Source organism: Mesoplodon mirus, assembly GCF_964341445.2.
Source record: "Mesoplodon mirus genome assembly, chromosome: 9".
Lineage (NCBI taxonomy): Eukaryota > Metazoa > Chordata > Mammalia > Artiodactyla > Ziphiidae > Mesoplodon > Mesoplodon mirus.
Window position 1 is genome coordinate 25,529,839 of NC_138985.1, and position 27,054 is coordinate 25,556,892.

Sequence of the window (27,054 nt, forward strand, 5' to 3'; positions counted from 1 at the left end):
TGATCAATAAAAGAGAAACCCATGACTTGAAAAGGAACTTGAGTTGTTTTCTCAATGCTTTAAAATTCTAAAAGCAAAGAGATAACCTGAGCCTAGAAATATGGTATAATCTAGAATCAGTTGGTTTCACCTTTGGTCTCTGATTTCTAATATATGGATATATTGGTTCCCAGTTCAAAGAACCACTTGGGGCCAACAAAAGGGAAAAAGATGACAATGTTAGTTAATGTCAAAGCAGTAGTTATTTCAAAACCTTCACAAATCAAATGTTTCATAGATCGTGCCAGATAAACATGCCAAGACTTAGCCACAGTCCAAAAATCCTGTCATCAAAACTAAATTGTTTCCCCTTATGGTAATAGGTCTGGGATATAAATCCACAAATTAAAGAAGCAGTGCTAGATAGGAAGAAATGTTATGCTTAAAAGGATAAAAAAAAGAATGTTAGATAAAATTTAGATAGCATTTATTTCATGAATGCTAATGAATTTTTTCATTCTTTGGATGGCCTTCCAAGCCAGCATTAGTGCAGTACTACAACTTTCAGCCCTTAGTTGAACCATAGTAGCTTCACAAAGGTCGAAGTATGTTGAGTAAGTAACAGTTATACACCCTGAAAGATAAGGGATAGAATATCAGATTGTGGAATAAGTGAATTCATTTTGTAAAGAACATAAAATTCACAAAAATTTATCAAGTGAAAAATAACAAAGTTTAAAAAATTTGGTAAACATTTGGTTATAAGAAAGACTAATAAACAGTCTGATTAAAAAATGGGTCAAGGGGACTTCCCTGGTGGCGCAGTGGTTGAGAGTCCGCCTGCTGATGCCGGGGACACGGATTCGTGCCCCAGTCCAGGAAGATCCCACATGCCACGGAGCAGCTGGGCCCATGAGCCATGGCTGCTGAGCCTGTGCGTCTGGAGCCTGTGCTCTGCAACGGGAGAGGCCACAGCAGTGAGAGGCCTGTGTACTGCAAAAAAAAAAAAAAAAAAAGGGTCAAGGATGTGAACACATTTCTCCAGAGAGAATATACACATTGCCAATGAGCACATGAAAAGATACTCAACATTACTAATTATTAGGGAAATGCAAATCAAAACCACAATCAGATACCACTTCATACCCACTGGGATAGCTACTATCAAAAAACCAAAAGTTAACAGTGTTGGTGAGGATGTGGAAAAATTGGAACCCTTGTTCACTGTTGGTAGGAATGGGAAATGGTGTAAGCCACATAGGGGGTTCTTCAAAAAATTAAACATAGAATTACCATATAATTCAGCAGTTCCACTTTTGATTATATATCCAAAAGAATTGAAAGCAAGTACTTGAACAGATGTTTGCATTATGTTCCTAACAGCATTATTCAAAAAGAGTCAAAAGTTGGAAGCAACCCAAGTGTCCATCAGTGGATAAATGGATAAATAAAATGTGTTATACATACAATGGGATATTATTTAGCCTTGAAAAGGAAGGGAATTCTGACACAGGCTGCAACATGGATGAACCTTGAAGACATTATGCCAAGTGAAATAAGCCAGTCACAACAGGACAAATACTGTATTACTCCACTTCTATGAGCTACCTAGAGTAGTCAGATTCGTAGAGATAGAAGATAGAATGATGATTGTTAGAGGCTTGGGGGAAAGAAAAATGGGGAGTTACTGTTTAACGGATGCAGAGTGTCAGTTGGGAAGATGAAAAAGTTTTAGAAATGAATAGTAGTGACAATGTGAGAACCACTGCACTATACACTTAAAAATGGTTAAAATGGTAAATTTTGTGTTATGTATACTTTATCATGATCAAAAAAATTAAAGTTAAAAAAAGAAAAAATTTAAAAAGTAAAAAAAGAAGGCTAGTCTAAACTACAAAGTGTACTGTGAAATTCTAATTACTATGTCACAACCACAAGAAAATGTTGTTTGTACTGTGTTTTAAATAGTGGTCTACAAATACAAATATTTGATGACTAGGTATTGAATATATAAAACACTCCTTTGTTTAATAATTAATTGATTCATGTATGTATAAATTAAAAGCCCTTTTTGTCTTTTATTTCTTTTCAATCTGATGGGATTAGCTTATAGTTGTCATTTGCTTAATACTAAATATTGACTAAAATACCAGGGTTTTTTTGTTGTTTTGGTCAAAATCTTACTCCATATGCTAATCTTTAGATTCTTATTGCTATTCACCCTATATTTATCATTCTGTTGTAAATAATTTCGTGTTCCTAACATTGTCTAGGAAATACTCAAAGGACTGAGGAAAGAGAATTTAAATGAATTCTTTCTGAAGAGAAGAATTGTCTGTTAGGATGAACAGTTATAATAATGAGAGTTCTATGAGAATTGCTGATTTTACTTCAAAATAAAAATATTATAATTATTTTAAAAATTTCAATCTGAGAAATGAAATTTTACAGTCCCAAATATTTCTAGGAGGGCACATTTCTCCTACTCCAGTCAGAAACTTCAATCATGTTTCTTGCAGCTCTCCGAGGAAAGCCACGATGGTAGTGTGGGACATGCTCTCACCTCAGTTACATACACCCAGAATCTTATTTGTTCAGTTACCATCTTTGTATTTTGAATCTTTTTTTTTTTTTTTTTAAATTAATTTATTTATTTATGGCTGTGTTGGGTCTTCATTTCTGTGTGAGGGCTTCCTCTAGTTGCGGCAAGTGGGGGCCACTCCTCATCACGGTGCGCGGGCCTCTCATTATCGCGGCCTCTCTTGTTGCGGAGCACAGGCTCCAGACGCGCAGGCTCAGTAATTGTGGCTCACGGGGCTAGCTGCTCCGCGGCATGTGGGATCCTCCCAGACCAGGGCTCGAACCCATGTCCCCTGCATTGGCAGGCAGACTCTCAACCACTGCACCGCCAGGGAAGCCTGAATCTTTTATTCTATTTTTCTGACAGTAACTTGGGCCCTTGCCTTCCACATACCTTCAGTTCTGTTTCTAACCCAGCATATGGAGGCAGTGACTACACTAATGTGTACATGTCCACAAGAATACCCTCATTTAGAGCTTTTACCTATCAGTGTTTAGTTGAAGGTACACAGTATCAATTGTGAACAACAAAGTCCTCAGTTGTTGTCTTCAGTGTTTCTGTGGGTCTTTTACTTCTTTCAGTGGGATACGATATACTTCTGCCCTCTAATCCCTCTGCCATTTCATATCTGATCTGTCATTTGAACTTGAACTACTTATTACTCCTGAAGGTCATGGGGATTACTGGACATAAGCTATTTGGTCCATTATTTTGACTATCTTGAGTCACAAAGTTATCTAAAACAATCAAATTCTAATTAGAAAAGCATTGAACAAAGGACAATGTGGCCTAGACACTCCTCAGGTGAAGGTAGTGGGGCACAAGTGGGACAAGGCACAGGAGGAATCTCAGATTGTGAGACACAGGTGTGGAGAGGCAGTATGTTAAAATACATTTCCCTCTCATGGCCCTACCTCTCCCACCTCCGCACTCCCAACATTTCATTGGATTCCTTGCAGTTCTCAGACTCGCTTATCTAGAGCAGGGGGCTGGAAGTGCCTGTGGGCCAAATATGACCAGCTGTCTCTCGTAAAAAATAAAGTTTTATTGGAACACAGCCACGTCCATTTGTTTACATATTGTCTATGGTTGCTTTTGCATTGCAATAGCAGAGATAAGTAGTTGCCAACAGAAACCCCCAAACCCTGAAAAGTCTAAAAAATACTTTCTGTCTGGCCCTTAATGGAAGAAATCTGCAGGTCCCAGATTTAGGGCATTTGGTATTCATGGCTGGAAGGTAGGATGACACAACAGAATGGACAGAAAAAAAAGTACTTTATTTGTTCCCTTTTGAGTGTAGGCTCTGAGGATACTTAGGTTAGAAAATACATTATGATGTAAAAGCCAGGAATCTGAGTCCTGTGCCCACATTCCCAAGAATGAAAATAATTCTCTACAATGAAAAGGCTTACAGAAGTAGGCAGAAATGGAATCATGAAAAACTTTACATTTGGCTTGGCTATATAAAATAGTATCTAATATTTATTGAGTGTTTACTATGTATGAGACATGGTGCTAAGCATTTATTATATATTATCTCATATAAAATAATACATAATTGGTGTAATTTATATATAGGCAAATCTTGTAATCATGGTATCAATATTAATTGCTTATCAATTATAAAAAATATCATGTAACATAACTGAGAGCTTTCAACAAGGTTTTATGAGACTTGTATTATAGTGCCATGTGACCTTTGAGACATCATTACACCGGTCTGCGCCTAAATGTCCTTATCTCTAAAATGGGAATAAATTTGTCCTGCTTACTTCATAGGCTGCTAGTGAGTCTGAGATGTAATTCATAAAAATTCTTTCAGAACTGCAAATTATTCTATAGATATTAAGGACATGAAGTCACTAAGTTTATTTCAGATTGTGTTATATAAGTTTTATATTGGGTATATCCTAGTCATAAACTCTTTTTCATGAGATTACATAATGGAAAGCAAAGGCTTGGTGGTCAGAGGACCTGGGTTCAACTTCCAGTCCTGTCATCGTTGGTTATGTAGCTTTGGTCAAGTAATTTAATCTCTTTTAACCTGTGTTAGCTGGCTGTAAAATGGGGACAGTGATGCTGGTGCCGCCCCCTAAAATGTTATTGTAAGGATTAAATAAGAGCGCAAATGGAATCTACAGAAGTGATGCAACCTTAACATGAAGAGGACTATAAAAAAAATAATTACGAGATACAGTGGCACCACCCTGAGATAACTACATAAGATTTGGTGCATTTCTCCATAGTCATTTTTTTTTTTACAATGACAGATAACTTATTATTCAACAAAAACTGAGGCATAAGGACTCAAGTAAAGAAATTAACAGAAAATATTTTACAAGGGACATTGAAGACAGAGCCCAACTAAAACAAAATTAATGCTTTATCATATACTACAATAGGGATTGAAAAAACAAATTTTTCCATTCCACGTTCATAAATACATTGGAAAAAAATTTTTTGTATAGCAGGTTCTTACTAGTCATCAATTTTATACACATAAGTGTATACATGTCAATCCCAGTCACCCAATTAATCACACCACCACCCCACCCCACTGCGGCTTTCCCCCCTTGGTGTCCATACGTTTGTTCTCTACATCTGTGTCTCAATTTCTGCCCTGCAAACCGGTTTATCTGTTCCATTTTTCTAGGTTCCACATATATGCGTTAATATACGATATTTGTTGTTCTCTTTCTGACTTACTTCACTCTGTATTACAGTCTCTAGATCCATCCATGTCTCAACAAATGACCCAACTTCGTTCCTTTTTATGGCTGAGTAATATTCCATTGTATATATGTACCACAACTTGTTTATCCATTTGTCTGTTGATGGGCATTTAGGTTGCTTCCATGACCTGGATATTGTAAATAGTGCTGCATTAAACACTGGCGTTCATGTGTGTTTTTGAATTATGGTTTTCTCTGGGTATATGCCCAGTAGTGGGATTGCTGGATCATATGGTAATTCTATTTTTAGTTTTTTAAGGAACCTCCATACTGTTCTCCATGGTGGCTGTATCAATTTACATTCCCACCAACAGTGCAAGAGGGTTCCCTCCCTCTCCAGCATTTGTTGTTTGTAGATTTTCTGATGATGCCCATTCTAACTGGTGTGAGGTGATACCTCATTGTAGTTTTGATTTGCATTTCTCTAATAATTAGTGGTGTTGAGCAGCTTTTCATGTGCTTCTTGGCCATCTGTGTGTCTTCTTTGGAGAAATGTCTATTTAGGTCTTCTGCCCATTTTTGGATTGGGTTGTTTGTTTTTTTAAATATTGAGCTGCATGAGCTGTTTATATATTTTGGAGATTAATCCTTTGTCCATTGATTGGTTTGCAAATATTGTCTCCCATTCTGAGGATTGTCTTTTCGTCTTGTTTGTAGTTTACTTTGCTTTGAAAAAGCTTCTAAGTTTCATTAGGTCCCATTTGTTTATTTTTGTTTTTATTTCCATTACTCTAGGAGGTGGATCAAAAAAGATCTTGCTGTGATTTATGTCAAAGACGGTTCTTCCTATGTTTTCCTCTAAGAGTTTTATAGTGTCGGGTCTTACATTTAGGTCTCTAATCCATTTTGAGTTTATTTTTGTGTATGATGTTAGGGAGTGTTCTAATTTCATTCTTTTACATGTTGCTGTCCAGTTTCCCCAGCACCACTTATTGAAGAGACTGTCTTTTCTCCACTGTATATCCTTGCCTCCTTTGTCATAGATCAGTTGACCATAGGTGCGTGGGTTTATCTCTGGGCTTTCTATCCTGTTACATTCATCTATATTTCTGTTTTTTGTGCCAGTACCATATTGTCTTGATTACTGTAGCTTTGTAGTATAGTCTGAAGTCAGGGAGGCTGATTCCTCCAGCTCCGTTTTTTTCCCTCAAGACTGCTTTGGCTATTTGGGGTCTTTTGTGTCTCCATACAAATTAAAAACTTTTTTGTTCTAGTTCTGTAAAAAATGCCATTGTTAATTTGATAGGGATTACATTGAAGCTGTAGATTGTTTTGGGTAGTATAGTCATTTTCACAATATTGATTCTTCCAATCCAAGAATATGGTATATCTTTCCATCTGTTTGTATCATCTTTAATTTCTTTCAACAGTGTCTTATAGTTTTTTGCATACAGGTCTTTTGTGTCCCTAAGTAGGTTTATTCCTAGGTATTTTATTCTTTTTGTTGCAATGGTAAATGGGAGTGTTTCCTTAATTTCTCTTTCAGATTTTTCATCTTTAGTGTATAGGAATGCAAGAGATTTCTGTGCATTAATTTTGTATTGTGCAACTTTACCAAATCCATTGATTAGCTCTAGTAGTTTTTTGGTGGCATCTTTAGGATTCTCTATGTATAGTATGTCATCTGCAAACAGTGACAGCTTTACTTCTTCTTTTCCAATTTGTATTCCTTTTATTTCTTTTTCTTCTCTGATTTCTGTGGCTAGGACTTCAAAACTATGTTGAATAATAGTGGTGAGAGTGGACATGCTTGTCTTGTTCCTGAACTTAGAGGAAATGCTTTCAGTTTTTCACCATTGAGAATGATGTTTGCTGTGGGTTTGTTGTATATGGCCTTTATTATGTTGAGGTAGGTTCCCTCTGTGCTCACTTTCTGGAGAGTTTGTATCATAAATGGTTGTTGAATTTTGTCAAAGGTTTTTCTGCATTTATTGAGATGATCATATTGTTTTTATTCTTCAATTTGTTAATATGATGTATCACATTGATTGATTTGCGTATATTGAAGAATCCTTGAATCCCTGGGATAAATCCAACTTGATCGTGGTGTATGATCCTTTTAATGTGTTGTTGGATTCTGTTTGCTAGTATTTTGTTGAGGATTTTTGCATCTATATTCATCAGTGATATTGGTCTGTAATTTTCTTTTTTCGAGTATCTTTGTCTGGTTTCGGTATCAGGGTGGTGGTGACCTCATAGAATGAGTTTGGGAGTGTTCCTTCCTCTGCAATTTTTTGGAAGAGTTTGAGAAGGATGGGTGTTAGCTTTTCTTTAAATGTTTGATAGAATTCACCTGTGAAGCCATCTGGTCCTGGACTTCTGTTTGTTGGAAGATTTTTAATCACAGTGTCAATTTCAATACTTGTGATTGGTCTGTTCATATTTTCTATTTCTTCCTGGTTCAGTCTTGGAAGGTTATACCTTTCTAAGAATTTGTCCATTTTTTCCAGGTTGTCCATTTTATTGGCATAGAATTGCTTGTAGTAGTCTCTAAGGATGCTCTGTGTTTCTGCAGTGTCTGTTGTAACTTCTCCTTTTTCATTTCTAATTTTATCGATTTGAGTCCTCTCCCTCTTTTTCTTGATGAGTCTGGCTAATGGTTTATCAATTTTGTTTTTCTTCTCAAGGAACCAGCTTTTAGTTTTATTGATCTTTGCTATTGTTTTCTTTGTTTCTATTTCATTTATTTCTGCTCTGATCTTTATGATTTCTTTCCTTCTGCTAACTTTGGGTTTTGTTTGTTTTCTTTCTCTAGTTCCTTTAGTTAGGTGTAATGTTAGATTGTTTACTTGAGATTTTTCTTGCTTCTTGAGGTAGGCTTGTACAGCTATAAACTTCCCTCTTAGAACTGCTTTCGCTGCATCCCATAGGTTTCGAATCGTCGTGTTTTCATTGTCATTTGTCTCTAGGTATTTTTTGATTTCCTCCTTGATTTCTTCAGTGATCTCTTGGTTATTTAGTAATGTATTGTTTAGCCTCCATGTATTTGTGTTTTTTTACATTTTTTCCCTGTAATTCATTTCTAATCTCATAGTTTGTGGTCAGAAAAGATGCTTGATATGATTTCAATTTTGTTAAATTTACTGAGGCTTGATTTGTGACCCAAGATGTGATCTATCCTGGGGAATGTTCTGTGCGCGCTTGAGAAGAAAATGTAATATGCTGTTTTTGGATGGAATGTCCTATAAATATCAATTAAATCTATCTGGTCTGTTGTGTCATTTAAAGCTTCTGTTTCCTTATTTATTTTCATTTTGGATGATCTGTCCATTGGTGTAAGTGAGGTGTTAAAATCCCCCACTATTATTGTGTTTCTGTCGATATCCTCTTTTATAGCTGTTAGCAGTTGCCTTATGTATTGAGGTGCTTCTATGTTGGGTGCATATATATTTATAATTGTTATATCTTCTTTTTGGTTTGATCCCTTGATCATTATGTAGTGTCCTTCCTTGTCACTTGTAACATTCTTTATTTTAAAGTCTATTTTATCTGATGTGAGTATTGCTACTCCAGCTTTCTTTTGGTTTCCATTTGCATGGAATATCTTTTTCCATCCCCTCACTTTCAGTCTGTATATGTCCCTAGGTCTGAAGTGGGTCTCTTGTAGACAGCATATATATGGGTCTTGTTTTTGTATCCATTCAGTAAGCCTGTGTCTTTTGGTTGGAGCATTTAATCCATTCACGTTTAAGGTATTATCGATATGTATGTTCCTATGACCATTTTCTTAATTGTTCTGGGTTTGTTTTGGTAGGTCCTTTTCTTCTCTTGTGTTTTCCACTTAGAGAAGTTCCTTTAACATTTGTTGTAGAGCTGGTTTGGTGGTGCTGAATTCTCTTAGCTTTTGTTTGTCTTTAAAGCTTTTGATTTCTCCATCGAATCTGAATGAGATCCTTGCTGGATAGAGTAATCTTGGTTGTAGGTTCTTCCCTTTCATCACTTTAAGTATATCATGCCACTCCCTACTGGCTTGTAAAGTTTCTGCTGAGAAATCAGCTGTTAACCTTATGGGAGTTCCCTTGTATGTTATTTGTCATTTTTTCCTTGCTGCTTTCAATAAGTTTACTTTGTCTCTAATTTTTGCCAATTTGATTACTATGTGTCTCGGTGTGTTTCTTCTTGGGTTCATCCTGTATGGGACTCTCTGTGCTTCCTGGACTTGGGTGGCTATTTCCTTTCCCATATTAGGGAAGTTTTCGACTATAATCTCTTCAGATATTTTCTCTGGTCCTTTCTCTCTCTCTTCTCCTTCTGGGACCCGTATAATACGAATGTTGTTGCATTTAATGTTGTCCCAGAGGTCTCTTAGGCTGTCTGCATTTCTTTTCATTCTTTTTTCTTTATTCTGTCCACAGCAGTGAATTCCACCATTCTGTCTTCCAGGTCACTTATCTGTTCTTCTGCCTCAGTTATTCTGCTATTGATTCCTTCTTGTGTAGTTTTCATTTCAGTTACTTTATTGTTCATCTCTGTTTATTTGTTCTTTAATTCTTCTAGGTCTTTGTTAAACATTTCTTGCATCTCCTCAATCTTTGCCTGCATTCTTTTTCCGAGGTCCTGGATCATCTTCACTCTCATTATTCTGAATTCTTTTTCTGGAAGGTTGCCTATCTCCACTTCATTTAGTTGTTTTTCTGGGGTTTTATCTTGTTCCTTCATCTGGTACATAGCCCTCTGCCTTTTCATCTTGTCTATCTTTTGTGAATGTGGTTTTTGTTCCACAGGCTGCAGGATTGTAGTTCTTCTTGCTTCTGCTGTCTGCCCTGTGTTGGATGAGGCTATCTAAGAGGCTTGTGCAAGCTTCCTGATGGGAGGGACTGGTGTTGGGTAGAGCTGACTGTTTCTCTGGTGGGCATAGCTCAGTAAAACTTTAATCTCCTTGCCTGCTGATGGGTGAGGCTGGGTTCCCTCCCTATTGGTTGTTTGGCCTGAGGCAACCCAACACTGGAGCCTACCTGGGCTCTTTGGTGGGGCTAATGGCGGACTCTGGGAGGGCTCACGCCAAGGAGTACTTCCCAGAACTTCTGATGCCAGTGTCCTTGTCCCCACGGTGAGCCACAGCCACCCCCTGCCTCTGAAGGAGACCCTCCAACACTAGCAGGTAGGTCTGGTTCTGTCTCCCCTGGCATCACTGCTCCTTCCCCTGGGTCCTGATGCGCACACTACTTTGTGTGTGCACTCCAAGAGTGGAGTCTCTGTTTCCCCCAGTCCTGGCGAAGTCCTGCAGTCAAATCCCACTAGGCTTGAAAGTCTGATTCTCTAGGAATTCCTCCTACTGTTGCCGGACCCCCAGGTTGGGAAGCCTGATGTGGGGCTCAGAACCTTCACTCCAGTGGATGGACCTCTGTGGTATAAGTGTTCTCCAGTCTGTGAGTTACCCACCCAGCAGTCATAGGATTTGATTTTAGTGTGATTGCACCCCTCCTACCATCTCATTGTGGCTTCTCCTTTGTCTTTGGACGTGGGGTATCTTTTTTGGTGAGTTCCAGTGTCTTCCTGTCGATGATGGTCCAGCAGCTAGTTGTGATTTTGGTGTTTTCACGAGAGGGAGTGAGAGCACGTCCTTCTACTCCGCCATCTTGGTTCTCCATAGTCATTTTTAAATGAAAATTGTTTATCAAACATTTATAGTTTCAAAAGAAATAGTTCTATAAAATGTATAACCTCAAGCCAAGAGAAGGAGCCTTCAGTGGAACCTCTGGGAGGATTTGGTTTTTGTTCCCCAGAGCTTGGTAGATAGTAGATGATATGTGATTCATGCCTGTGATATTTAGAGAGCCAGAGGATGTCTGGAGGGCTGTGGTTTGGGAAGCCACTGCTGTCCTGCGGATTAGGGTGAGAAAGAGAAAAACATTGTGTGGTTAAGACCATGTGCAAGAGGTCAGGAGGAAGCTGGTGGTGCTGATGACACCTGGGACTGAGGAAGGACTCAAAAGTGTTCAGCTGGAAAAAAGATAGATTCACCCTGGAGGTGCGAGATGCCCACTGATGGGGTGGGGGAGGTCTTTGAAGAACCCAGTAAAGTGCCCCATGTGACAAGTAGGCTTTAAACTCCTGTCAAGCCCAGAGAGCAACCAAACTAACTCACCATGATAGTACCAGTTAAGTAAGACCTTTCTTGCTGACCATACCTCTTCTTTTCCTCACACCCCTCCAGTTCTGGCCAACCATGCAGGCATTAGAACCTGAGCAAATGGGGAGCTACAGAGAGCTGTATTCTGTCACTATTGGGCACTCATGGTTTTTCCCAAGTGCTACTGATTTTCTTGAAAATACTGTTTCCACATAGTTGATATTCAGTAGCTATTTATCCAATCAATATTAGTGGAACGCACTGTTGTAACTAACTTATTAGACATGAAATGACTATCCAGGTTCCTATTTGGGATTTGAGCACTGTGGTCAGTGCTCTTTTCCTTTCTCAAGTTTTGCTTTAAGGCCCTAGAGTTGGTGAGCAGCTTTAATTAGCTTGCCCTGATCTCTTTATAACCTTAGTCTTGTGTCTTCTTAAGTGATGCTCTAAGTGCAGCCAGGAACATCGTGAGGGAGAAGAGTGTAATCTAGTGTTCTGAGGTTATCACACCTTTTCTTCAAATATCTTACATAGAGACCCAACACCGATAAAGGTGGAACTGTTTCGATTCAGCCAGGGCAAAGAGAGGTGGGGGCGTTGTCCCCTGTAGATGGGTTGAAGTATTGGCTCCACCACTTAGAACTTAGGTGACTTTGGATAAGTCAGTTAACCTTCCCAAGTGCAGTGGTCTTATCTGCAAATTCTAGGGCTTCTTGTGAGGATTCAATGAGACAAGTATGTGACGTGGTTGGCGTTTAGGAAGTCTTCAGGAAATGTTAGCTATTCTGCCTTTGCTGCTGCTGCTTCCCCTCACCCTCTTCCTCTCCTTCCTCAAACATGGGGGCAAGTTGAATGGTTTTCAGGTTCCTGTTCTAACTAATTACTTGTATAGTCTGTTATTCCACGGATGTGGATATACAAATAGTTTTGCTTTATCCTTTCTGCTTGTATCTGTGTATCTAGCCATGTATCTATCTACCTACCTACCTATCATCTGTATCATCTGTCTAATCTACTTACATTTTTTATGTACCGTATAAGACACAGACATGTGATGCCTTTTCACCCCTTCATTTTTCAGTTTGTATTTTATAAAAAAATGGAATTCTGTTACGTAGCCGGAGTACAATTACCAAAATCAGTAAATGAATACTGAAACAGTATTAGTATATACTTTACAGACCTTATTGATAATTTGTCAGTTGTTTCAATTAAGTCCTTTATAGCAAAGGAAAACCCAAACTCTGCATTGTATTCGATTGTCATGTCACGTTAGCCTCCTTTCATCTGGGTTTTTCTTTGTGGTTCTTGGGTCTTTCTGTGTAGTTCATGGTTTGAGATTTTTTGAAGCGTGCAGGTCAGCTATTTAGTAGAATGCTCCTCAATTTGGATTTTTCTCATGTTTCCGTATGAGTAGATTCAGGTTAAGTACTTTTGATAGTCATGCCACAGAAGTAATGCTGAGTTCTCCTCGGTGCATTGTATCGGGTAACACAAGCTGTCTGTTGCTAGCAATGTAACTGTGATGATTGGGTTAAGATGGTGTCTGCTAGGTTTCTCCAGTGTAAAGTTATTGTTTTACCTGTTACAGTTAAAAGAATATAGTGTTGGCAGGGGGGCTATACTTTAAGACTATGTAAATATTCTCTTACTTGCTCAAACTGTCTCCACTGTTTTTATCATACATTGATGATTTTTGCCTGAGTTTACTATTATTACGATGTTGTTAAATAGTGATTTTCTAATTCCACCATTTCTTTTACATTTATGAACTGACTTTTTTACTACAAGGGAGAGCTCTCTCTTTCCTTTATTTATTTACTTATTTATATCAGTTTGGACTCTTTTATTCATATGTTATTCAGTCAGTTACAATCCTTTACTATCGTGGTTTATTTTTGATGCTCAAATTGTCCAGATTTGGCCACTGGGAACACCTTCAAACTATCCCTTGTATATTTTTGATATGTCCTCATCATCCTTTGAGCACTTTCTTAATTTTTGGCACAAGATACTCCACATTTATTTAGGTCCTCCCCCACACCCCTTCCCCCAAGCCTGGAATTAACCATTTCTCCAAGGAGCCCTGGTTCCACTGAGGGGCGAATCGTATTTAAGAACCAAGATCTGAGCACCAGATGTGCTCATAACTGCAAACTTTTAAAACCCATTAGTTTATCCTACAAGTGATTATTTTACCCAGCATCAGTACATGTTATACTGTTTTTCCTGGCTTCATGTTATTTATTTCTCTGTTTTTGGCTTTGGTGTAGCTATGTGTATTTGCTTACTCAGGAAGCACTGCTTACTCAGAAGTCTGCATTTGTGGAAAGACTTTGTTCCCAACTTCGGGCAGTTCAAAGATTACTGGATTTTGTTTGATAGCATTCTCACTTGGGTCACTTTTATTCTTTTTTTTCATTGTTCTCTATTAAATAAAGATGTAGACTATGCTTAATTGAGTACTTTTCTCTTGGCAGTGGAACAAGGCTAAAGGTGATTCTTGTTAATTTGTTACTCAGTTGAGTTATCCATTTATCTGGATTTGATTTGAGATGATGTTTAGTCTCTGTAAAGAGGTCGGTACTGAACATTTCTGTGTTCTTTGCCTAAAATGTCCCTTCACAGGCTGACGTAGTGCTGCTATTTGGAGTGTGGGAATCAGCTATAGGGAATTGGTTTTATGTGAGAGTCTGGCTGGGTTTTTATTTTCTTTTCTGCTCATATTTTATCTACTCATGTTTTATATTTATGTCATTTAAAATTTGATTTTTCTCCTGAAAATGAAAAATATATAAAATGGTAATTCTCTTTATTCTTTAATAATTTTATGGGGCATCTGTCAGAATGTGAGCTGCATTCATCTTGTACAAAATATTGTCTCTTGGAATGTAGATGTAACTCCTAGTAGTTTCTTTCGAATAGATTCTATGAAAATATATTTGAATTCTTAATTTAAGGGCAGATTCTGCAATTTATTTTCATTATATCATTGTGATTTATAATAGTTTTTTCCCTTCCTATTTGAATAAGTTCTGAGATTTAGGATAATCTGTGTCTGTGTGTGTGTGTGTGTGTGTGTGTGTGTATGTGTACTTACATGATTGGGCATGTAGTTAAAGTCACTTTTAGCGGGATGCTTTGGCATGATCACCAAAGCTTTTGCAATTGTAGACTGTTTGGATGATGAGAGTTTTGAAGACTTTTTATTTCTTTTCCGTAAAAAACACACTGTATATTATAAGCAAGATAGTATCTTGACACCCAATTACCCCTTACTCTTGTCTGCCCTGTAAAAAAACATTTATTTTGATAGTTTATGTGAAGAATATCATAGGCATGCATGAAATAGTATAAAATACAAAAATATGCACCAGTCAGCTGATGAGTATTTTTTAAGTTTCCACTGTCTGCTTAGTGTTATACTAACTAGTTGGGAAAAATGAAACCTATGCATAAGAAGCAATTGTCAAACAAAATATATTTTTAAATATTAGTATCATCAAATTGGATATCATAAAAAAGTGGTAATTCTGTATTACCAGCTATCATCAGTATAAGCATTTTTTCTTAGTATGGTGCTTTTTGCTGCATTGTAGTAATACTGCTTAATTTACAAATTTATTTGCCTTTTCTGACTAGGAACACATACTTATTAGTATTTCAGATGTTTTAGGTGCTGCATGATTAATCAACCAATTTTGCTGCCTCTCTGTGATAAAGATTGGGGGATCTAATTTCATAGGTTATTGAGGTAGCAAACCATATAAGCACATTTTTGGTCTTTGAACAATGTGTAAACTATTAATACTCATGGAAATATTTTTCAAAAATGGTTACATTGTAATGAGTGTCAAAACGTCAATAATTAGTTACAGAATCACAGCAAGTAGCTTTGTGACCTTGGGTAAGGCACTTAATCTCTCAGAGCCTCATTTTTCTCAGTAGTAATTCAAATAGGATAATAACATTTACCTCATGTAATTCTTGTGAGACTTAAATCGGATGACACCTACAAAGCACCAGCACAGTTCCTGGAACATAGCAAATGCTCTGTACATGTTAACTATTATTATTATCATTATTATTACCGCCATCACCCTAAATTATCACTCTTGCTTTATGGAGTCCTTGGTTAAGTGTTAGTTTTGATTGGTTAGCATGTTTGCAGCGGGGTCTCTTGCCCTATTGAGGTTTACAGGAATCTCAATGAATCCTGCTGAGGTTAGTTTTGTAATCTTGCATGTAGAAAGGTACGTATCTTACAGTTAAAAATGCTGTATCTGTGACCTGAGGGAAAAAGAAAAAATAATCCACCAAAACAGGGTGTGACTGTGAGACTCTAAATCCTTATGCATGTGACAGAAGGACAAACCCTATTAAACGTGAGGTATGATTGTGGGGGATCTTTCAAATCAACAGGAAGGTTTTTCACAATGCCAATTGAAAAAGTTGAGTGAAAAGCCATAGGAATGTGAAACCTTGGCCCATTTACTAAATGTCTCATTTAATTGTCACAGTGGAGGAAAAAGGTATGATGAGGGAGATGTCTACAAAACAAAGCACGCAAATTAGAAAAACCAAAAACATTTATTGAGACTGGGTCTTGAATTTGTTTCTGAATTAATCCTATAAAGTAGAAAGTAGAAAGTGGCTAAGAGTCTTCAGACATCCTGTTCAGATGAAGGAGAACCAGATTGGGAAACTGAAAACTTCAGTGTTCTAGTTTTGCTATTGACTGGCTTTATGACTTTAGACAAGTCACTTAACCTCTGTGGGCCTCAGTTTTCTCATCGGTAAAGCAAGAATTTTTGCCCCAGGTCCGTTCAGCTTTAATATTCCTTGGGGTACTTTTAGACATACAAAATGAAATTTGCATGCCATTCTTAAATTTATTTGTTTTTTGGCATTTTATGGTGGAAAATTTTAAGGTTACATAGAAGTAGAATGAATAGTATAATGGCTCTTGAGGTGCACATTATCCAGCTTAATAATTATCAACTCATGGCCAATCTTATTTTGCCTACAACCCCACCTATTCTCCCTCCCCTGATTACTTAAAAGCAAATCTCAGACTTCATATCATTTCATTTCTAAATATTTCAGAATAGGTTTAAAAGAAAAGGACTCTTTTTAAAGCATAAACACCCAGTATCATCACATGTGAATTAAAAAACCCCTATAATTCCTTAATATCATCAGATACGCAGTTGATGTTCAGATTTTCCCAATTCTCTCTCTCTTTCTTTTTATAGTTTGTTAATTTGAACTGGGATCCAAATGAAGTCTAATCATTGCGGTTGATTGATATGTCTCTTAAATCTCCTTTAATTTATAGTTGCTTCTCAATCTCTTTTTTCTTAAAATTTGTTTAAAAAAACCCACTTTGTCCTGTTGGGTAGGTTGAATTTTGCTGATTACATTCCCATGTTGTTTAATTTTTGTCATTGTTATTACTTACAAATTGACATATCTATAGGTTTGCTCAGATTTTGGTTTGAGTTTTTTTTTTTTTTTTTGGTCAAGAATATGTCATAGAAGGTGGTGTGTAGTTCCCCTGGAGCACATGGGCTGGCTATTGCTCTTGTTTGTGATGTTAGCAGCCATTGATGGTGATTGCCTAGATCTGTTAATCCATTAGGAGTTACAAAATGATGACACCCTGATTCTACCATTCCTTCTTCATATATTGATTGGAACACTTCCAGAAAAATAATGTTCCCTTCATCAACTGTCTGGTTACCCTGAGTATAGATCATTAAGGAAAGGCAGGATAGATGCAAATTCTTTCTGTTTACCAATTGTCATAATAATGAATTCATTCCCTAGTATCTTCCAAGGGTGACTAATGATTAAAAAAATATCATTAGGAACTCAGAGAATTTAACATATTTGTTGTTTCAGTCCACTGCAGCTGTTATCCTTACTGATACTCAAAATGGTCTCATCTTTGGCCAGTGGAGGCCTTTTTAAGTTGGCTTCTGCATACTCTTGACATGAGTAATAGTCTGATAGCTTCTTTGATTTCTGGTATAACAATATATTCCAGGTGCATTTTGTACATTTCCTGCCCTATCCTGTAATCAACCATTTCCCCAAGGAATCTTAATTTCTTTTAGTGGAAGATGGCATTTAGAGACCACCATCTGGATACTGGTGACCCTCACTGCTGCTGGGTTAGTCTTTGCTTCTAGGCCTTTTCAGTGGACAGATAAGAAAATAAATATTTTTAAAAAATAAAATGCATTGAGTTCATAATCTTTTAATTCAGAAACAATCTATACACTAGAAAATAATCAGGGAAAGAAGTCCAGATATTTGTATACATTTGGAAGGATTACATTATTTACTGTAAAATATTTTATTGCTTCTGTTCTCCTTTCAGGTAAACAATCTATTTTTGGAGTTTCTATAGCTGCTGGAATGATACTAACTTTAAACATACTCCTGTTTTGGTTAAGGAGAAAAGGGAAACAAAAAGTTAGACATGATTAAGAAGAAAAATGAGTGAAACCAGGAGTGGGCAGGCCAGAGCATCTGGTATTCAGGGCAAATATTAAAAGACAAGAAATCTTTTCCATTTAGTTTCCTTCCCTTGCATTTTTTACCTATGTCTGGAAGTTCAAGTTTTGGTTTATAGTCAGTGTTCGTAAAAGCCACAAGATGGCGAGATTGCTCCTTAAAATGAATGTGGGTGAGTAAGGGGGTGGGGTAGTGGAGAGAGAGAGGAGAGAGAGAGAAAGGTGTTCCTCTCTGATTTTCCATAACCTCCTTGGTTTTCCTTACCTTCCTTACTTGAATATAAAATAGAACTAACACGCTTAAATTTTTCCTCTGTAATTTGGATTTTGATCATGGTCTTTTTTGGAATTGTAAAACTAAAAATAAAATTAAAAAGAACTCTGTGGATCCTGTGCTTACCATTTTTTCAGCTCTTTGTTAAATTATTAAAAAATGATTCAGTCTTCACATTGCCACCAGAGTAATCTTTGCAAAATACCATTTTGGTAATGTCAGTTTCCTGTTTCAAATTTTTAAATTTATTGTTATAAATATTTGTTGATTGTGGTATTGGTTGTCAGTATTTAAGTAGTTAAGGCAAGTGTAAGGTGAAAGGTGGAATAATTTTTGACTCATATTACCAAAAATATATGTTATTATTATCAAGTTTCTTTTCTCAAATGAACATGTGCTAGTTTCCAAGTACAAAAACTTTCAATTTTAATGGGTTGTTAAACAACATAATTGCAATGCTTAGAATATTTATTCTCCTCATCATTTAAACATACCTCAAGGCAATTTTTGTTATTCTCAGTATTTTGTGGAAACGGCAAGCTACTATGTTATTAGTATATTAATCAATGCACATTTATTAACTAAGTATATTTAGCTCTCAATGTAAAATGTACTTCGCTTATGCTGTGTTATCAAATTGAATCCTCATATCTATGAGATAAATGTGAATACTGTGGACATTGAGGCTCAGGGAGATTAAATGAATTGTTGAAGATTTAGTAGTTAGCAGAGCTATAATTTCAATTCAGATTTTTTTCAATCCTAAAACTCATCCTCTTATTCACTATGCCATACTGCCTCCGTGAGAGTAACTATTTATATTTCTCTTTAATAGAAATACTTGGAAGTGGTAATTTAAAGTAATTAGGATATTTGTGCCTCCCCCTTGTTGTAAGCTGAACAAGAGAATTTGTATCACAAGGCAAGTGTTATGGTGCCTTTTTATTTAGCAAACTGCTCATTTTTTTGAGCATGTTTTCCTGCAGGCCTTTGTTTAGAAGACTTCATTTAGAGTTGTGCTGATGGGTGAGGGGCCTCTCTTTGTCTCATTTGAGGCATTTGGGCTCCTGGCCAGAAGCCTGAGCTCCTGATATTCTCTACCTAGAGTGGACTGAAGCTAATTCATTCTCTTGACTTCCTGTTGAGATAGCAGGTGGTTCACTAGCACTTAGTGTTCCTGCCTTACGGCGGAGCTTCTCTCTGCTCCTGGAGGCCTGTTTTATGCTGGGGATACTGGTGGTTTAAAATCCATTGTGTTCAAGACTGGAAGTCTGGTCTAGGATGCCCTTTACAGCTATAAACTAGCTGCTCTGGAATAGAAATTCTTTAAATATTTTGTAGAATTCACTAGTGAAGCCTCTGGTCTTAGACATTTGTTTGTTGGGTGGTTTTGGATTAGTGACTTAATCTCCTTACCAGTAATTGATCTGTTCAGATTTTCTGTTTCTTCATGATTCAGTCTTGAAGTTTCTAGAAATCTATCCATTTCTCCTAGGTTGTCCAATTTGTTGGTATATAATTGTTCATAGTAGTCTGTTTTGATTCTTTGTATTTCTATGGTGTCAGTTGTAACATCTCTTTCATTTCTGATTTTATTTACTTGAGTTCTTGCTCTCTTTTTTTGGTGAGCCTAACTAAAGGTTTGCCAATTTTGTTTACCTTTTCAAAGAACCAGCTCTTAGTTTCATTGATCTTTTCTATTGTATTTTTAGTCTCTCTTTTATTTATTTCTTTTCTGTTCTTTGATATTTTCTTCCTTCTAGTAACTTTGGGCTTCATTTGTTCTTGTTTTTCTGGTTACTTGAGGTACAAAGTTAGGTTGTTTATTGGAGATCTTTTTTGTTTCTTGATGAGGGAGTTCATCATATGAACTTTGCCCTTAGAACTGCTTTTGCTGCATCCCATAATTTAGGTAGGTTGTATTTCCATTTTCATTTGACTCAAAGAATTTTTTAATTTATGTTTTGATTCCTTCTTTGACACATTGGTTGTTCAGTAACATGTTGTTTAATCTCTATATATTTGTGAATTTTCTACTTTTCTTCTTGTAATTGATTTCTAGTTTCGTACCATTGTGGTCAGAAAATATGCTTGACATGACTTCAGTCTTATTAAGTTTATTAAAACTTGTTTTGTGGCACATGATTTATTCTGAGACGGTTCCATGTGTGCTTGAGAAGAAATGTGTATTTTGCTGCTGATGGATGAATGTTCTGTAAATGTTTGTTAAATCCATCTGGTTTAACATGTAGTTTAAGTTCAATATTTCCTTATTATTTTCTGTTTAGATGATCTAGCCATTGTTGAAAGTGGGTTATTGAAGTACCCTACTGTTATTGTATTGCTGTCTATTTCTCCCTTCAGGTCTGTTAATATTTGCTTTATATATCTAGGTGCTTCTCTGCTGGGTGCATACATATTTACAAATATTATATCTTCTTGTTAGACTGACCCTTTTATCATTATATCAATATAAAGACCTTCTTTGTCTCTTATTTTAGTCTTTGTCCTAAAGTCTACCTTATCTGATATAAGTATAGATACCTCTGCTTTCTTTTGGTTTCCATTTGCATGGAGTATCTTTTTCCATGCCTTCACTTTCAGTCTGTGTCCTTAAAGCTGAAGTGAATCTCTTGTAGGCAGCATATAGTTGGGTCTTGTTCATTTTATCCATTTAGCCACTTTGTGTCTTTTGATTGGAAAATTTAGTCCATGTACATTTAAAGTAATTATTGATAGTTATAGATTTACTATTGCCATTTTGTTTTCTGGTTGTTTTGTCATTTCTTTGTTCCTTTCTTTCCCTCTTGTTTTTCTTCCTTTGTGATTTGATGATTTTCTGTAGTGGTATGCTGAGATTTCTTTCTCTTTCTCTTTTGTGTTTCTACTATAGGTTTTGCACTGTGTTACCATGAGGCTTACATAAAATATCTTATAGCTAAAATAGTCTGTTTTAAGCTGATAACAACCTAACTTCAAATGTATAAGAAGATTCTACATTTTTACACTCTTCTCCAACATTTGATGCCTTTGATGTCACAATTTAAATCTTTTTAATATTGTGTATTCATTAACAAATTATTGTAGTTATAGGTGGTGTTAATATTTTTAATTTTAATCTTTATACCAGAGTTATAAGTGATTTACCCACCACCATTACAATATTCGAGTATTCTGAATTTAACCATATATTTATCTGTACCAGTGAGTTTTATACTTTCATATGTTTTAATGTTACTAATTAGCATCCTTTTGTTTCAGCTTGAAGAAATCCCTTTAACATGTCTTGTAAGACCGGTCTAGTGGTGATAAATTCCTTCAGCTTTTGTTTGTCTGGAAACTCTTTATCTCTCTTTCAATTCTGAAGGACTATTTTGTTGGGTAGAGTATTCTTGTTTGGCAGTCTTTTTTATTTCCTTTCAGCACTTTGAATGTCTCATCCCACTGCCTTCTGACCTGCAAGGTTATTGTAGAATCCACTGATAGTCTTATGAAGGTTCCCTTGTATGTAACAAGTTGCTTTTCTGTTGCTGCTTTTAAGGTTTTTGTCTTTGACAATTTAATTATAATGTCTGGGTGTGAATTTCTTTAGATTCATCCCATTTGGTACTTCTTGGGCTGCCTAGATTTGGATGTCTGTTTTTTTCCCCCAGGTTAGGGAAGTTTTCAGCCATTATTTCTTTGAATAAGGTCCCCGCTGTCTTCTAGGATCCTTATAATGTGTATATTGACCCATTTTTTAGTGCGCTATAAGTCCCTTAAGCTATCTTCACTCCTTTTTTAGTCTTTTTTCTTTTTGCTTCACTGAGTGGATGTATTCCACTGCTCTGTCTTCTAATTCACTGACTCTTTCTTCCACTTGATCTAGTCTGCTGTTGAACCTTTCTATTGAATTTTTCAGTTCAGTTATTTTATTCTTTATCTGTATACTTTCTGTTTGGTACTTTGTAATATCGTCAGTCTCTGTTGAAATTCTCACTTTGTTCATGCATTGCTTTCCTGACCTCTGTGAGCATCTTTCTGAGCATTATTTTGAACTCACTTTTCTCTGTTTCATTAAGGTTGGTTTATGGAGATTTATATTGTTCTCTTGTTTGGAACATATTCCCTTGTTTCTTCATTTTCCTTGAATGCTTGTGTCGGTTTTTGTGCATTAGCTAAACAGCACCTCTTTCAGTCTTGAGAGTATGGTCTTGTGTAGGAGATGAATCCTGTTAATCAACCCAGCCTGAATTCCTGGATGCCTCTCAAACCTTTGTGACTATCCAAGCCACTGTCCTTCTTCATGCCTTTTAGTAGTTGAGGGTATGAGAAGACCCATCTAAGTTCCAAAGGGGGTGATTGTAGTCAGCACTTAGATACAGGCTGATTAGAAGCCAGACCCTCAGGCAACAGCTGGGAAAGTATGCCATCAGGCACTTTCTGGGGAGAAACTGGGAGGTAGGCTTTTTGTCTTCTCCCTTGCACTGAGCCCTGAGCCCATTACAAACTGCTTATTTGTTTGCTGTAGTCCAGTGGGACTTGTTAACTGTTGACAGTCAGAGCCAGGTGATCTGGGGGCCCATCTCCCAGGTGGTAGCTGCAAAAGGTGGGGCATGAGACATGTGTAGAAGGTCCTTCTAGAGAGATGATGGTGACCTGGTTTTATTGTTGGAGTGAGCTGGATGGAGAAAGTGGGGTAAGTGCCCACTGATTCTTTCAGGTTCCAGGTAGGATCAGTTAGATGTTGTCAATTAGTGTCTAGATCCTTAGGCAACAGCTTGTAAGTATGAAGTCAAACCCTTTCCAGGGAAAGACTGGGAGATGGATGTTTTTGCTGCTCCTTCAGTCCTGAGACCTGGGGGGATAGTTGTGGTTAGTGCTTATGATCCTATCAGTAACTTCTTTGTTTGCCATAGTCCTATAGGACTCATGAATGCTGGCTATCAGAGATAGGAGTTTTAGGGGACTGTTTCTCAGGTGGGAGCCTTAAAGGTTGGGACACTAGGTGTCCGTACTGCCTGTTCCTCAGGGAGAAGCTGGGAGTTTGGGGTTTCCTCCTAATTGTATGGTTCTATGCCTGGAGTGAGGTTTATGATGAGAGTGTCCCAGCCTTTCTTACCAGTTTCGATATGGGTATTGTCTCTGTTGCCCAATGTATAGGAGTCATTCATCTGGATTTCTCTAGTTTCTCAGTTCCCAGATTTCTCTTAGAAGTGCTTTGTGTGTAGCTGTACAATCACTGTGTCCATGGGAGGAGGAAATTGGCCTCCTATATCATCATTTTGGTCAAAAACAAAACAAAACAGAAAAAAAGCCTCTTTAGTTTCTTTATTAATTTGTTTTCTAAAGATAATTGTTTTTATATAACCAGTACTCATTCATTTATTCATTTGGTAACCGTTACTGAATTCTATTCTAGATGCTGGCCATACAGCAGTAAATTAAATAGAAAAAACTCTCTAGAGCATACCTTTGAGTAGGGAGGATGCAGAAAATAAATAAACTATATTATATATCTTGTGGTGATAAGAGGTGTGAAGTCAAATATAATGAGGTAAGGGGGCTTAAGAGTGAAAAGTGAGAGTGATCTTTCATAAAAGTTCTTCAGGGAAGACCTCTCTAGTAAGGAGACATTTCAGTGCAGAGTTGGAGGATGTGAGGGAGTGAGGTATGTACATATATGGAGTGAAATAGAGGGAGAGTGTTCCAGGTTGCTGGAGATTTGGAGACAGAGTTATGTAGCTCCTCATATAACCTTTATTATCCAACAATAAGCACCAGGACTGAGGAGAGCAGGATAAAATATTTTTATGTTCTTTTCTTTCCTTTTATTTAAAAAATATTTATTTATTTATTTGGCTGCGCTGGGTCTTTGATGCGGCATGAGGGATCTTTTAGTTGCAGCACGTGGGCTCTTAGTTGCAGCATGTGGGATCTAGTTCCCTGACCAGGGATTGAACCTGGGCCCCCTGCATTGAGAATGTGGAGTCTTAACCACTGGACCACCAGGGAAGTCCCTTTATGTTCTTTTAATTTTTGCTGGTGGCAAAAAAAAGTGACACCTTCACCTTCTCTTTGTAATCCTAAAAAAACACTGGCAGGAGATGTATTAATTCTATTTATGTTCAAATTTTAAATTATCATTTATATTTTCTTTGCATACTTGAAAAAATATGTAAATAGAACCTAGGGAGACATTGTTTTGTTTTACTTTGTATATTGTTTTGTATACAGCAGGAGTAGCAAATACCTATTGGAGTCTGGAAGGTCAGTTAGTGATTGAATCAGACTGAAGCATAAAGGATTAAGGAGGGGTGCAGAGTGCGGCAAATTGGAGAATTTATGCCCTGTGTAAAGGGAAGAACTATTACTCAACTCTAATTTATTGCCATGTGAGGATGTGAGCCTAGTTTTGAATGTATTTTCTGGTTTTCAAGAAAAGCCAGAAATTTGTATATTATGTGCTATCTCCTGATCCTTAAATGTTGGAAACTAAGTAAAAACATTTCAAAACACTCTTCGGGCCAGACAAAACATTTGTACAATGGGGATCTGGCCCACGAGTCACCAGTTTGCAACCTTCTGGGGTATAACACCATAATTAAATTTTACAGCCTCCTTCAAGGGATAGTATAGACCCAATAGTAACAAAATGCTGTAGGATTTCTAGATACAGATGGTTTTAACACACTATTGTACTGTTGCTCTCCCTGGGTGGTGCTGAATATATCTATTCTTGTTGTCTTAGGGTATGGTCAGACAGGTCCACTGTCTCAGCGAGCTGGGTACGACGCTGTTGCCTCTGCTATTTCTGGTCTGATGCACATCACAGGGCCTGAGGTAGGTATCCTTCTTTAGAATATTCATATTTTTTCCCTATTTATTCCAAAGAGATTTTTATCTTTACTAACCCCATAGGCTTAAATATGAGTTAATTTTAGGAAAAAACCACGGAAAGTGAATGACGTTAAAAATGGAAATGTTTATTATGAATGTACTTGAGGCTTAATGTCATTATGGCCCCATGGAAAAGAACAACCTTTTTAGCAAGAAGCAATAGATCAAGTGGTGAACACATTTTCCATATATATTATATCATTCAAGCTTAGTAAAGGCACCTTTGTGTGACTTAGGAATATTCCTCGTGTGAAGTAGAATGGCTGACTAGACTAGTCCGCGGATGCCCATTTCTACCAGAGTACTTTCATTTGATGTATATACATAGTGGAGGGTTTCTTTTTCCCTCTGGAGTATTATAAGTGGTTGTTTATTTTAAAATTGTTACTTAATGCTCGGACATAGTTGTGTCTGATTGTTAATGCATTAGATTCTGACAGTGAAAGAATTATTTGATTTTATAACCACATTCCTTCTCCATTGGTGATAGGAAGTTCCCCAAAAGTATATATAGACGACCAAAATGTGGATGGTTAGATCAAAGACTCTTAGAAAATGGACTCTTGGGGAAAACTAAACAGGCCGTTAAATAAAGTAAAAAAAAAGTGTGAAAGCTTAGTAAATAAAAATACTAAAAAAATCCACTTCCAAAACAAATTAGATTGATAGCCTTAAAAAACTTTTTCCAGTAGGTATTCCTTCCCTGAACCACTTTCTTCAGTTAATTCTTCAGGAAATATTGCTGCAGTGTTGGGATAAAATGAGGCAGAATGACCTCAAGTCTTTTATATCTTTTACAGATTTTACTTCTTTTTATTATTTTAAAGTAGGTGTTGGGATTTCAGTGACTTAAAATATATGGTCTTTTGTACTTTCTTTCTTTGTTTCATTTTCGCAAGTCTTAGAAAGAATGTGTGTGGCTTTTCCTTACAATATTCAAGGACACCAATTTTCTTTCTATCCATTGAGAGAATGAAGCATGGATATACATCTCTTTGCTCTTTCCCATAGAGATACTTATATGGTCAAGACATTATTTTTGTGAGTGGTTTTATTTAATAGCATTGTACTCAATTGTGAATATGTGAAAAGATATGGGACTTTTAAATTTGTGTATTCAAATATTAAAATGAATTAACTCAAAAACACCTGAGGTGGATGAGGTGAAAGCTTACTCCTTTAGTACACTGCGCTGTGTTCTGACAGGGGTAACCACACAGCGTGTGCTCAACCATATTATGTATCAGTCAGTAACTCACCTCTTGTATTATCCTCAGGAGATTTTTGTCCTGGCTAACAAATAACACCAACACTCATTGCATGCTTACTATGTGCCAAGCATTATTTTAGGTACTTCACGTGTATCACAGTAAATAAACCCGGCTTCCATATACTGTGTTTCTTTCACACGGACACATCTCTCGCTTCTCAATTCATCCACCCAATGAATGGTTATTGTACATATACAGAGGGAATCCTCTGTATGCTGGCTACTATGGCAGTTACTGGGAATTAAACAGGCAACAGGTAGGCACGGTCCTTAAGTGGAGAAGACAAACACTAACAGAAAAGAAATATTAAACAAGTAAAAAGAGCTCTAAAGAAGATTACAGGATGCTACTGACGTATGTAACAGTGTGCCTCAGGCCATTTTAATACTTCCAGGGATTCTGCAAAATGTGGTTTGACAGCAAAGGATAAAAGCAGCCTGAAGAGAATCAGTCCATGCTGGGAGTCCTCCTTTAAGGAGTTGTTTCCCCCTGATATCAGCAGCATATGACAGTTCACTAAGCCTCTCAGCAGAGGTTCCGCAGGAGGGCTCACCTCTGAGAGCCCTGGCTAATATTTTTAACCAGCCAATGCTGATGCACTGTTGCCAGTTATATCATGTTGCGTATGAAGTTTTATCTACCTGCCCAGCTGTGTATCTGTGCTGTAGTGTAACTCCATGTTGTCAGATGACTGACTGGAACCCAGGCTTCCTCACCCTGTTCAGTGCAGCCTAATGTTGTCAG

The 27,054-nt window shown here is 37.0% G+C and overlaps 1 protein-coding gene and 1 long non-coding RNA gene across 4 annotated transcripts in view; one reads left to right on the top strand and one right to left on the bottom strand.

Moving 5' to 3' along the window:
* Nucleotides 1-27,054, bottom strand: part of LOC309810134 — a 252,520-nt gene that overhangs the window by 96,767 nt on the left and 128,699 nt on the right. The window lies entirely within an intron of this gene.
* The window catches only part of SUGCT (succinyl-CoA:glutarate-CoA transferase), a 720,769-nt gene that overhangs the window by 34,104 nt on the left and 659,611 nt on the right, over nucleotides 1-27,054 (top strand). For all 3 annotated transcript variants that reach the window (XM_082631909.1, XM_082631908.1, XM_082631910.1), the window contains exon 7: nucleotides 24,891-24,982. In XM_082631909.1, the coding sequence (XP_082488035.1) occupies nucleotides 24,891-24,982 (92 nt within the window). The remainder of the gene's footprint in view (nucleotides 1-24,890; nucleotides 24,983-27,054) is intronic.